Source organism: Sparus aurata, chromosome 8, assembly GCF_900880675.1.
Source record: "Sparus aurata chromosome 8, fSpaAur1.1, whole genome shotgun sequence".
Classification (NCBI taxonomy): Eukaryota; Metazoa; Chordata; class Actinopteri; order Spariformes; family Sparidae; genus Sparus; species Sparus aurata.
In genome coordinates this window covers 21,705,564-21,717,598 of record NC_044194.1, presented here as the reverse complement: position 1 = coordinate 21,717,598, position 12,035 = coordinate 21,705,564, and the positions used below count along the sequence as shown (strand labels likewise).

The 12,035-nt window shown below is 39.6% G+C and overlaps 1 protein-coding gene across 5 annotated transcripts; it reads left to right on the top strand.

Annotated features, from left to right (window-relative positions):
* The first annotated feature begins 92 nt into the window (after window positions 1–92).
* Window positions 93–12,026, top strand: LOC115586932 (proton myo-inositol cotransporter-like). 5 transcript variants are annotated; one of them, XM_030426409.1, is made up of 12 exons: window positions 93–222; window positions 2,211–2,686; window positions 3,244–3,403; window positions 4,142–4,350; window positions 4,472–4,580; window positions 4,738–4,901; window positions 5,234–5,348; window positions 6,358–6,483; window positions 6,760–6,878; window positions 7,276–7,428; window positions 8,257–8,429; window positions 9,505–12,026. In XM_030426409.1, the coding sequence occupies exons 2-12, from the start codon at window positions 2,239–2,241 to the stop codon at window positions 9,595–9,597; spliced, it is 1,869 nt and encodes a 622-aa protein (XP_030282269.1). In that variant the 5' UTR covers window positions 93–222; window positions 2,211–2,238; the 3' UTR covers window positions 9,598–12,026. The 5 variants fall into 5 exon arrangements, with proteins under 5 accessions (XP_030282269.1, XP_030282270.1, XP_030282268.1 ...); XM_030426410.1 differs by having other exon boundaries at window positions 102–222; window positions 2,214–2,686; XM_030426408.1 differs by lacking the exon at window positions 93–222 and having other exon boundaries at window positions 1,710–2,686; window positions 9,505–9,573; window positions 9,667–12,026.
* Window positions 12,027–12,035: the final 9 nt, after the last annotated feature.

The window sequence follows — 12,035 nt, the reverse complement described above, 5'->3', positions numbered from 1 at the left end:
TACGTGGAGAAAAAAACTTGAAGAAGGACAGGTAAACTGGTCGTTACAATGTAAATGGGCGTGTCGCTGCTCTCCTGCGGCAGGATCATGTGAGTGAGCTATGATCCGAGCCATCAGACAAACTTCCCGTTTGTTGACGAGGACTCCGCCGCGGCAGCTGCTCCATTACACGCTTCTCAGAGGTGTAGTTGTGAGTAAATTGCGCAAATAACATCTGTTTCGGTAAGACATGGTGTACGTGTGATGTTGACGTTTTATACCGTGAGTGAAGCTGTTCAGTGACAAATGATAGGCTCGTGAGGAAAATATGTGTGGGCAGAAACTAGATGACAGAGTATGGGACTACTTGTGTCACTGTGTTTTTATGTAGTCCTATAGTTAGGTAAAGGCTAGTTTAGAGTTTCGTTTAGTCCGTATCAGTAAAGCAATACGCATACTCCATTAGCCCATATTTTCAGATCAGATGCTTGCGTAATGAGATATGACTGACTCGCTGTGGACAGTACTGTGATCCAATCATATTAGATTAGGTTCACATTTTAAAATGTACATTATTTCATTTTGAAAAAATAGTAAAAAGGTCACCCTCATACAAAAACAAAGCTGAAGAAAGAAAGAAAAAAAATAACCCTTTGATACATGACAATGTTACGAAAATGTTAATGATAGTTGGTGAGTCAAGATATTTCCAATGGCCTGTGGCACATGATTATCCCATAATTGGCCAAATTTCCTTTCACCAACACAGAAGGCTGGGGTCAGCCATTAGATTAGATTCAACTGAAACAATGACATGTAGTTGAAGAGGTAACCAGAGTGCAAAGTAATGCACCTGCTGTATAAATAAACAGAGTGGGATAGATATGAGATGCATTAAAATTTATAGAGTAAGAGCAGTTATAACACCATATAATACATTAAGGTAGCCAGTACAGTATTAACAGAAAGGTATGCAGTGCAGGGAGTAGTAGTAATCTAGTAGTCATACACCATAGACAGAATAAACAGCTTTAAGCTTGAGATATGAGTGTATGCTCTAATGATCAGATATGTGCAGTATAGACAGTGGTGTAAATATGAATGCACTATAGGTCAGATAGTATGGATACAGTATGAACAGTAGCGTAAATGTAGGCCTATATGGATATGTTAAAATATAGTGCTATCAAATCCTATGTAGACTGGAATAAAACCAGTTCATATCAGATGTTTTTCAAGTATACATTTATTATGTAACAATGTGAAGGATTCAATGAAATGCAAAGTTTTGAAGCATGCTGTTACTATTTACAGGTATGCCTCGTTCACTTGTCAGCCTAGATATAAATGTTGTTGATGAAAGAGTTATTGATTTATAACCTAAATTATGCTAAATTCAGCGGCCACATCATGCCGAATTGAAGAGAAGACCAATTAATGGTCCGAGCTTCTTGTTCATTGTAATAGTATACACCGATCATTTAGAATTCACTAAAATAAGAGATTTCTTTATGGAATCTGGCGGTGCCCACCGGAGAAACGGCTGTCACCTTGTTCCCAAAATAAATAAGTTAACGTGTTCAAAAGATATACCTATCAAATGACTGAGAGATGACTTGGATGCGGATTACGCATTTTATTTATGAATACGTCCAGTTTTAACAGATACAATTTTTACATAGTAAGCCGTTTGACAACTTTCTTGCTTCTTCCTATTTTTTTTTTTTTTTTTTACCTTTTGCACTGACGGTGACGTCACACAAACATGGACGCGTCCTGTGCTGAGTTGTAGCTGTCAGTGCCCAACTGTCTGTTACGAAGTCAGATTTAGGACATTTGACTGCTGTGTTTCGGCAATATCTTTAATGATATGACACTGAAAGCTGCTGCGATAACAGAAACGCGTGCATAGTCAACCACAGGGACTTAATATTAGACGTTATCGTTAGCTAAATTAGCAAGCAAATTAGCTCAAAGCGACATATCGACGTGTTGTCTTCGCCCTTGTTATTTCTTTCGGGCTGGACTGCAAAAGACGGAGGTCGGGATTTTCAAAATAGTTGGACGTCTAGCTTTGAAAGAATGTCGGATTATCATCTGTTATTGTGTGGGTCCACTTGTTCTCGAGTTTCAAACAAAAAATGACAGTACCTCATTAGTAAAGAGGTAAGAACAAGAAGGTGCTTGTAAACCCTGGCTTGAGCCTGACTCCCGGTGTCCCCTATGTCCAGCAGCCACGATGAATACAGCTTGAAGCACATGGGAAACCTTATGGGCAGCAGGAGACCGAAAGCAGGGGATGATGGAGAGCAGAGTCTCATTGGACATCCATCTTGGGACCCTGCCACTGGTGGGGACCTCCTGGACCAAGATGCCCCCACAACGGGATTTGTCTATCTGTTGTCATTTTTCTCCGCCCTTGGAGGATTTCTCTTCGGGTATGACACTGGGGTGGTCTCCGGGGCTATGCTGCTGCTGAAGAAGGAGATGAACCTGAGCAACCTGTGGCAGGAGCTGCTGGTTTCCAGTACAGTTGGGGCTGCAGCCCTCTCTTCTCTAGGTGGGGGCTCCTTGAACGGCTGGCTGGGGCGCAGGATCTGCATCATTTTGGCCAGTTTCATCTTCACCGTTGGTGGCATCGTTTTGAGTGTTGCCCCTGACAAGGAGGTGCTTCTTGTGGGCAGAATCATAGTTGGTTTGGGCATAGGTGAGTTGACGATGACGCATAGGGAGTTTGAGTATGTAGTATGTGTTTATCTGTAAAGCTATCAAATACCTTTACAGATAAACACATACTACTAAAGCTTGTTTATATTTTCTTAGATTGAATATTTTTTATCCAAACCTGGAAACTTATTTTTTCCTTTTAAATGTATTTTTTTATTGAGGTTATTCACGGCAGCTTTGCATATTGTGTTGAATGAAAAACATTCTCAGTTCTCAGTTTTCCCTTTTTTACGTTTCGTCATGGAAATCAGACCAGATGCCTCACGCTTTCTTCTCAGCTCTGTAGGTTAACACACCCTGTCATTTTAACGTATTTCTAAGCTACGAGGAGATACATAGTCCCTCAAAGCAACCTCTTACCTCAGCCCACCTGACCTGATTTTCCAGTACTACTATTGGCTTGTGTTTGCCTTAAAGAAGGATAGGACTGTGGACTATGTAACAGAGCAGAATTAGAATTTATTGTCTTGACAATTGACTAACTGACTGTTTACATGAAGTGTGTTGGTGCATCCAAAATATTTTTTCCCCCCTCAGGCATTGCCTCTATGACAGTTCCTGTATACATTGCCGAGATTTCCCCCCCTCACCAGAGAGGTCAGCTGGTCACTATCAACTCCCTCTTCATCACTGGTGGCCAGCTCATTGCCAGTGTGATTGATGGAGCTTTCAGCTACATGAGTCACGACGGCTGGAGGTTTGCATTGGTTCTACACTCTATACTTACTTTCTCCGTGGTCCCTGAGGGGAAAGGGAAGAGGTGTCACTCATCCACTCAGTAGACAAACTGCAGTCAAAGTTCTTCATCCAACCAGTTCAGAGGCGGTTCTACCTACAGCGCTCATCAACAAAATGTCTACAGAAACTGTGTAGTTAAAACAGTGGATTAGCAGAGCAGTAAAAGTACTTCAATTACTGCTATTACACATACTATGGTACAAGACATTATGCAGCTTTTGTAGAAAGCTGATTTGATTGAAATAAGAGTGTATCTGTCCCATCGGACACGCATTGTACAGACGACTGAAGAAAGCTGCTGAAACTCCTCTTTGACACCCGATCTCAGATATATTGCTATATGTATCAGCGAACAGTTAAATTGTCAGTCAGAGCGCACTAAGAAGAGTATTTTTCAGTTGTGAGCAAGCAAAGGGTCTCAAGTGGATCTGGTTTTAAAAAGATATAACTGATCCTTAAAAAAAGGTCAAACGCTGGGATTGGAGTCTAAAATATTAACTCAGATTTCAGTCATGTGGATCCGTTCTGAACATCCTCAGTTATGTGTCTTTGATTCCCCAATCCATGATGATGCAGCTTGAAATCGACCCCCTCCATGACATTTGAAAGTATTCAGACCCCCACTTTGAGAATCTCATTGATCGAGTGGTAGCATTCCTTCTCCCCTTCACTCTTCTTCATTCCCTCCATACTGTAGGTACATGCTGGGTTTGTCCATTGTCCCAGCGGTGCTGCAGTTCATCGGCTTCTTCTTCCTGCCAGAGAGCCCCCGCTGGCTTATCCAAAAGGGCCGCAGCCAAGAGGCCCGTGAAGCTCTCAGCCGGATCAGAGGGGGCCAGAGCATTGACTCGGAGTATGACACCATCAAAACCAGCATCGAGGAAGAGGAGAAAGAGGCGGGCGGAGGTGAAGGTTTTCTGTGAACAGCAGTGACTAAATGAGTTTTGCCTGGATGTAACAAAACCATGTTTGGTACAAACATTTAGTATTGTATTAAGTATTGTTTTTATTCTTGCTTGTTGTTTAGGAGGACTTGTTATTTTGAGGATCCTCCATCACGGTCCGACTCGCAGGGCTCTCATCGTTGGCTGTGGCCTCCAGATGTTTCAGCAGCTGTCTGGGATAAACACAGTCATGTAGGTCCACTATTTATCTTGTAAAAGCTCCCACATAATTATCTTATCTCCCACCATTGTAAAAGCCTCTGACCTGTCTAACTGAGAACAAAAAAAAAAAAAAATGGCATCCGTAAATTGATTTGCCTTTTGAGTGAGCCTCTGCTCTCTTATCTAGGTACTACAGTGCGACTATTCTGCAGATGGCGGGGGTGCGGGATGATAAACTGGCAATCTGGCTGGCTGCTGCAACTTCTGCCACCAACTTCATATTCACCTTGGTTGGAGTCTGGCTTGTGGAGAGAGTTGGCCGCAGGAAGCTGACCCTGGGCAGTCTTATAGGTTTGTCCTTTGGATAGTCATTCTTAAAGACAACTTGTGACTGACACTATTTTTTTTTCTCTTTTTAATGTGTTTTTTCTTTGTGCCAAGATGAGTTAATTGAAACACAATTAATGTATATGAACCAATAGCAACACATTATTTTAAAATAGAACAATATAACGCACAGGGCATATAAGGCACAGGTCTGTCGGATACAATGTCTTGCTCTATATCTTAGTTGTAGTCTCATGCACAGTTCTGTGCAGGATTTATGCATTTATAATTTATACAGACAATATTATTCTTCTTTTTCGGAGCTTTATGTGGCGTGTTTAATTTTTATAATGCAGGTACTGGTCTGAGCCTTGCCTTATTGGCAGTTGGGTTCTTGCTATCTGCCATGAATTCTCCGCCCGTCACCCTCCATCCAGTGGGATCACAGAACTCAACCTGCAACCTATATTCGTAAGAGAACGCACCCTTTTAATCCTTTCCACCAACTTTTAATTTTCATTTTGAGATGTCAGTTTATCGGTTCTTATACATCCAGATAGCGGGTTTATATATTCAATGTAATTTCATGGCAAGATATTGCTACTCCAGTATCGTCTTGGCCTGATTTTTGAAATGTTTTTCACTTTAACAACAGATGTCAGGTTTAGTTGTTGAGTCCCAGAAAAGTGAAAGATTCTTTCTATTCTCACAATTTTTACATTATAAAAGGAGAAACAAAGTGTAAAAGAATCAGGAAGATCACTTTTCACACTGCCAGAAGCTACAGTCATGTTACACTTTAAATACTGGACATGAGTCTTGCTTTCCCAACAAGGATTTCACACCTCCTCGTTACCATCACTCTCTTCACCTACAAGCAGCCCAGAGCTAAATACATGAAGTCCTTTTCGAGGGGCTGTTGTAAGGCATTCTAGGAAATGTAGGAAATTGCTCACTAGAAATACAACTAGGTTTTAACACTTGATGTCTAATGAGTTGTAATAAGTTCAACATCATGGTGATTTTTTGGCTTCAAACAACCATGAACTTACTATTTATAATGTAAGTAAAAAGTGGCTCCTAAGTAAACTTTTGTAATTTTCCCAGTGGGAGTGTCCATTTGTATCTGTCTGTACATAGGTCCTGAATATCCTAAGGGCCTTTCAAACTACACAAATGATCAAAACAAATGAACAGCACTCAAATTTAGCTAAGTATGACTCCTGGAGGTATACCCGTTTTTACTTGTTTGATAGTTTGACCAGAGATCCTTGAGAATTAATCCATTGTTCTTCCTGCATCTGCAAACTTTTTTTTTAAAAGCTTCACTATCCTTGTGTTATCAGAGGCTTGAGTTATCACTGCTGACAGTGGTATGTGTGCCTGTCTATTGCTTAGTAAACAGTGTGACCGCCATGTGTGTTTGGACGGGGATTATTATTAGTATATGAGAGGTTTAACTTTCCACTCTGTCCTCCAGGTCCTGTGAATTCTGCATGTTGGATCCGGCATGTGGATTTTGTTATCGTGACAATGGCACCACAGTGTACAATGCCTCCTGTGTTCCTGTCAATCAGAAGTCCACAGATCACGCCTCCTGGGGAAGGTTAGACACTCATTATCTGTGTGACAGAGAGGGTGAGAGATAATTGAGATAGAAAACATATGTGTCACAGTACAAACTCACAAACACTCAGTTCATGTGGGTCATTACAAGCTCATCATCATATGTTTGCCACTTTAAAATGTACTTACAGTTAAAGCACCTATGATCTGCTCTGCAATAAGATTGCCTTTGCTGGATTTGAATTGAAATAGGTCTGTAGGTAAAACCTGTAGAGAAATCTTGTTGTTGATTTCTTGCAACATTTTTCTCATGCAGGTGTTCCAACCAGACAGAGGCATCTGACAGCCTGTTCTGGGCCTATAACTACTGTCCAACATCCTACTCCTGGATCGTCCTGATGGGCCTCCTCCTCTACCTTGCATGCTTTGCTCCAGGTCTGAAACTACTTTCTTAATGTCTTTCAAACATCTCAGATCTAACAGTCGTCCAGCAAATTTAAGAAAAGGAATTTTTAATCTTATTATGTTCCAAACCATCTCTGATTGCTATCAGATTGAGCTAGATTCTTTATCTAAAAAAGACTGTATTGTGACACAAACCATTTTGGCTGATGCACAAAAAAGTTAGCAAATGCATGGGATGTTTTCCTGTGTTTTACCCTTAACATGGCAATAAACCTCCCTGCTAACAGACATCTGAACCACCAATTATTATGTTTATGATCACAAAGAATAACAAATACAAGATATATTGCCAGGTAGCTATATCAAGAAATGATACGTGCAGTACATATTATGTTTGTGAATATTGAAGAGCACCTCTGTGTGTTAGGTATGGGCCCCATGCCTTGGACAGTGAACTCAGAGATCTATCCACTATGGGCCCGCAGCACCGGCAATGCCTGTTCAGCCGGGGTCAACTGGATCTTTAACGTCCTGGTGTCTCTGACATTTCTTCACGTTGCTGAGTTTCTGACCTATTACGGTAAGACTCCATCAGGAGGTCTGATGATGGTTAATACATCTTCATACTATAAACTTCTTATACATGTAAGATGAGACCTATCAGGAAAAAGTTGTCTGTGATCATTGCTCTGCTTTAGGATGGTATTTTTGAATAATTTTAACTGTTTGCCAGGTCAGAAACAAATAAAACCCAGTTTACAGAGTAGAAGGAGCAGTTGAAAATGCATACTGGGCAATGTGTTGTTCCCATTTCATATTTTACTGTACAGTAAGTAATTCTGTGCTGCTCATAGCTTAGCTTATGAATCATGTTCAGAATGCCCTGGTTAATTAGTTCACTTTGTACTGATTTATTCCTGTTCTGTTGTCTGATATGTGTCTATTTTTTCGATAGAAATGTAAGAATATGTTGTCAGTGAAAGCATTTCCCTGCAGCTTTTGCTTTAGTCTTGCCCAGAAATGCTGTTTTCACTCTTTATATAACCAGGCGTGGTCACTATAAACAACATTTTGTTTATAGCAACAGTGGCGAGGGAGATGAGATGGACTTAAACTGAGTTTTGTTTACAAGCAGTGTGAGACTAAACAGACAATGTACATACAGTGTAAAAAATATGTTTTTTAACTAAAATACATTCATTTATCACAAACTTTTGGAACCATCTCACTGTCTGTTGAGGTGACTGTGAAGTCTACAGCTAAAGACAAAGCAGCAATAAATGCTTGTCCGTTAATGACCATTCAATATCAGAATCAGAGACATATCATTTATAAACAAACAGAAAATATGTTTAATAGTGGCAGCCATAACTCATAATGTAAATGTACATGTAAATCTCTCTACCAGGGGCGTTCTTCATGTACACCGGCCTGGTGGTGTTGGCCCTCCTATTTGTCCAGGGCTGCCTCCCAGAGACTCAGGGACTGCAGCTGGAGGAAATCGAGAACCTATTCACCGGTCAGCTCTGCTCCTGTGGAGTCTCCTCACCAAGTGACAATCGCCACATCCACTACATCCGGGTAAAAGGCAACAACCGCCTCCTCTCTGAAAGTGATGCCTCAGATGTAGAGTAGACTGGGAAGATTTTCTCTCTCCACTCTGTCCTTTGGTTTGCTGATGTTGGGAGGAAAGTTGATCATGACGCCCTCTGGTGCCTGCAATCAGACATGAACAAAAGTAATTCTACGCCTCTTCAATGAGTCAATTTAAATGGGCTCTTTCTCCTCGCTCAGATGATTCTTTCACCAGTCTTTAGTGTTTTTGTTTGTCTGCCTTTGTCTCAGCTGGGACTTGGTCTACTTTTCTTTTTTGTTTTCTTTGGAGCATTCCTCTTGTTTCACATCATTCCCCATGTCATCATAAAAGGGAACACATAAGCAAGACTCCCTAGGACTTGGGTAAACAGGGTTCATGGGAACAGTTTTGATGGAATAATTGATATTCCAGGAAAGCTATAGCATGTCAAAATAATATGAAACTGAAACTAATGGTGGTACGCTTCCATGGAATTTTCTTTGTTAACAAATTGATCATCTGTGTTAAGGATATCAAAGATGAACTCTGGGGAATGATTTTTGTTTTCCCAGCAAGTAGCATTTTAGTTAGAAGTCTTTGTTTTTCCAGTGAGTGCAGGAACCAAGTGACCTGGCTGTGAAAATTTTTTTTAGACACTGTAAAGAAATCTTTGCAGGTGTCACAAGTGTCTACATTCAGACTTTTGACATTCCAACAAGAAGTTGTTTGTATGTGAGCCTTAATTACCTGTATTAAGATTTTAGATCCACAACATGGACTATTTCAAATACTTGACTATTTACTATACTCATTGATTTATTGGCTTATTTAGACATTTGCATATCTGCACAATCTTTAAAAACAGTAGTTTAATTCCTGTGTAAAAACTACTAACATGGGTTTAATCTCTTAGTCGGTGCTGGTGTCAAACAAAACAGTTGATTGTGGGTTGCTGCTATTGCGTGTACAGTGGGAGAGATTGCACTTTAAAAACCAAACTGGTGTCTTGCCTTTTGAAAGAACAAGATGTTTACAATGCCAGGGTGCTAGAACAAATTGCTCAAGTCTTTGATTTTCTAGCAAGGATCGGAGTTCAGCCCAGCACATTACGGAGCGGTGGATTCAGACAACGCCATAGCCTATATCACTGTAAGTACAGTATCAAGGTGTTAAGTGTGCTAGTAACATTTCCACTATGCTACAACACAGTATTCTTAAAATCTGATGTATTTGTTTTTGCAGCTCAGATAATGGTGACCAAGTAGTCCAAAACAATTAACATCACATTTGTCCAGAAGGTCCTGTTTGCACTGTACAGGATTCCTCAGAAGGTTTCTGATGCAGTCATCTTTTGTGAAATTGACGTTTCTGTGCAAATAGATGATAGATGAAAGTGTTGCTGTCAGTGTTATTTTGAAGAACAATTTTATTTTGTTTTCTAGTTACGTAGAACTCCTGTGAGCTTTAAAGAATGTTTAACCTGAAGAGTTTTGGATATTACACAAAAACCTTCATCTTTATGGGAACAAACTTTTTTCAATATTTATAACTACATCTTTTGTGGTTGCAGAGCTGTCATTTTTTCACATCATGTCATATTTGTGAAAACTCACGAGCAGTAGGAAAGTAGTGATAACATCCAGCCACTATTCATGTGAATCTTATCGACTACCAGCATGTGCGGGTTAGGGGGTTAGAGAGAGGAAAATGTTTTATCACTTTTGTATTGTTACTCAGATATTGTAAGCCATTTTGTACAACCTTATTTATCCTCAGGGGAAAGAAAGTGATAAGTGTACTGAGAATGATGTCTGAAAAGACAGCAGTTTATAGGCCATAAACCATTTAAATCATAACAGATGAGGTGTGTTCATTTTGCTGCGTGTAATGCGCATTTTGTGTACGAAATGCTCGTGCTGTAAATTAAATTACTTCACATTTCTCTCATATTCCATTCATCAATATGATATTTAGGAAATAAACACACGTGCATTGCAGACATGTGGTCAACCGTGACATTGTGTCTGTCAGTGTTTATCATGTATACTCTGGTTTTGTTTGATGCTTTACATTCAGGGAGCCAGAGGGTGTGCTGAATATTTGTATATGTATTTAATGTATAAGTCCATGCCAGAGTACTGTAGCAATGAAACAACAAATTGCTCCTGTGTTGACTCTGTTGTAAGGCAATATTTAGAGGGGTTTAAAGGGTCATTTTATCCAAATTACAAAAACAATAAGAGCTGATTGTATGATCAATTAATTTGTAATTAAAGTTCTGCCATTGTTTCCATGACAATTAAGTCATAACATAGTGGAAAATGCACTTTATGACAATCAAAATGCTCATTTTATCCAACACATAATGGGATGTAAGTCCACTTTGTTAACTATCATAAATGACAAATGAAAGAACTGGATCTGCATATTTGAGGTGCTTGAATTAGCAAAAGTATTGACTGTTAATTTTCACTGAACCCTTTTGTGCTCAATTCACTAATATTTATAGGGTTACAGAGCCCTAAAAAACTATTTTCTTTCTTACCTTTTGTGTTTTTCCTATGCAGATAGTGTTACCGGGGGTTGAAATGACCTTGTCTGACATTTCTGCCAGCACAATGAAACATGGTTAATAGACTGACACAATGACACCATGACACAATATTTCCATATCTCTGCATGGCTAGATAGTTTGTTGATGTTGATGATGTTTTATATTTTTTGGTGAACCCGCCCCTTAATAATGTTGTTTTACGTTTTCAATCCAAATCGGCCATATTATTTTGTCACCTGAATTTGCAAGAAAAAGCTTTACTCAAGTCGAGTTGGATGAATTTTAAGTGTGAACATGACAGTGGTAGATCTATTGATTCACACAGTGCAGGTCTGCAGTGAATGGGAGGAAAACTTTGTCATAGTTACACTGTTCAGGACAAATTTTCTTTGTTGAAATTTTTCTGTTCAGTGTCTCGTGAGCCAGTCAGCATGCAGTCTTTGGCTTGGCTTCACTATAATGTGCACTGACATGTGTTGAGTCACTAGTGAGCCTGTAGTTTGCCTGCCTTGCTGTGCTGGTAACTTGATAGGCTTGTAATGGGACCCCTGTATTGATGGTATTATTGCCCAGCAGGAAGTTGTAGGGTGGAGTGCTGGAGGCCTTTACACACAAACCCAACTGTTAACATGTATCCTGGGCTTTTTCCATGACCTTTTGCTGCCTTTTGTTTTTGTTTGATTTATAACACATGCAGCTCCAACAACAGCCACCAAAACATAATATGACCTAAATCTGGGATGTATGATTTACAGAATACATAGTACATATCATACACCAAGAGATCATTGCACACTCAAATGAATATTTTGTAGGAGTACAAACATACTGTTAATAAGAAAATAGAAGTAAGAGTTCCATTACAGTCGACAGTGATGCAACAAGTAAAGAGAAACTAAATAAATGGTTTCTACAAAAAGAAAAAGCAAACACATGCCCCACCTTATAACCCAAAGATGTCAGTAAATTTCAGATGTATCAGAAGTATTTTTTTGTGTAATCAGAGATATTTGTGATTTTATCAATAAACAATAAAATGTGCCTAAAATTTGGTGTT

What these genes read in the sequence shown, in the direction of transcription:
- LOC115586932 (XM_030426407.1), top strand. Translation starts at nt 2,203, where the DNA reads ATGTCCAGCAGCCACGATGAATACAGCTTGAAGCACATGGGAAACCTT. An exon ending in TCTGGGATAAACACAGTCAT is followed by an intron (nt 4,581 to 4,737) that starts GTAGGTCCACTA and finishes TCTCTTATCTAG; the next exon opens with GTACTACAGTGCGACTATTC. An exon ending in GCCACATCCACTACATCCGG is followed by an intron (nt 8,430 to 9,504) that starts GTAAAAGGCAAC and finishes TTGATTTTCTAG; the next exon opens with CAAGGATCGGAGTTCAGCCC.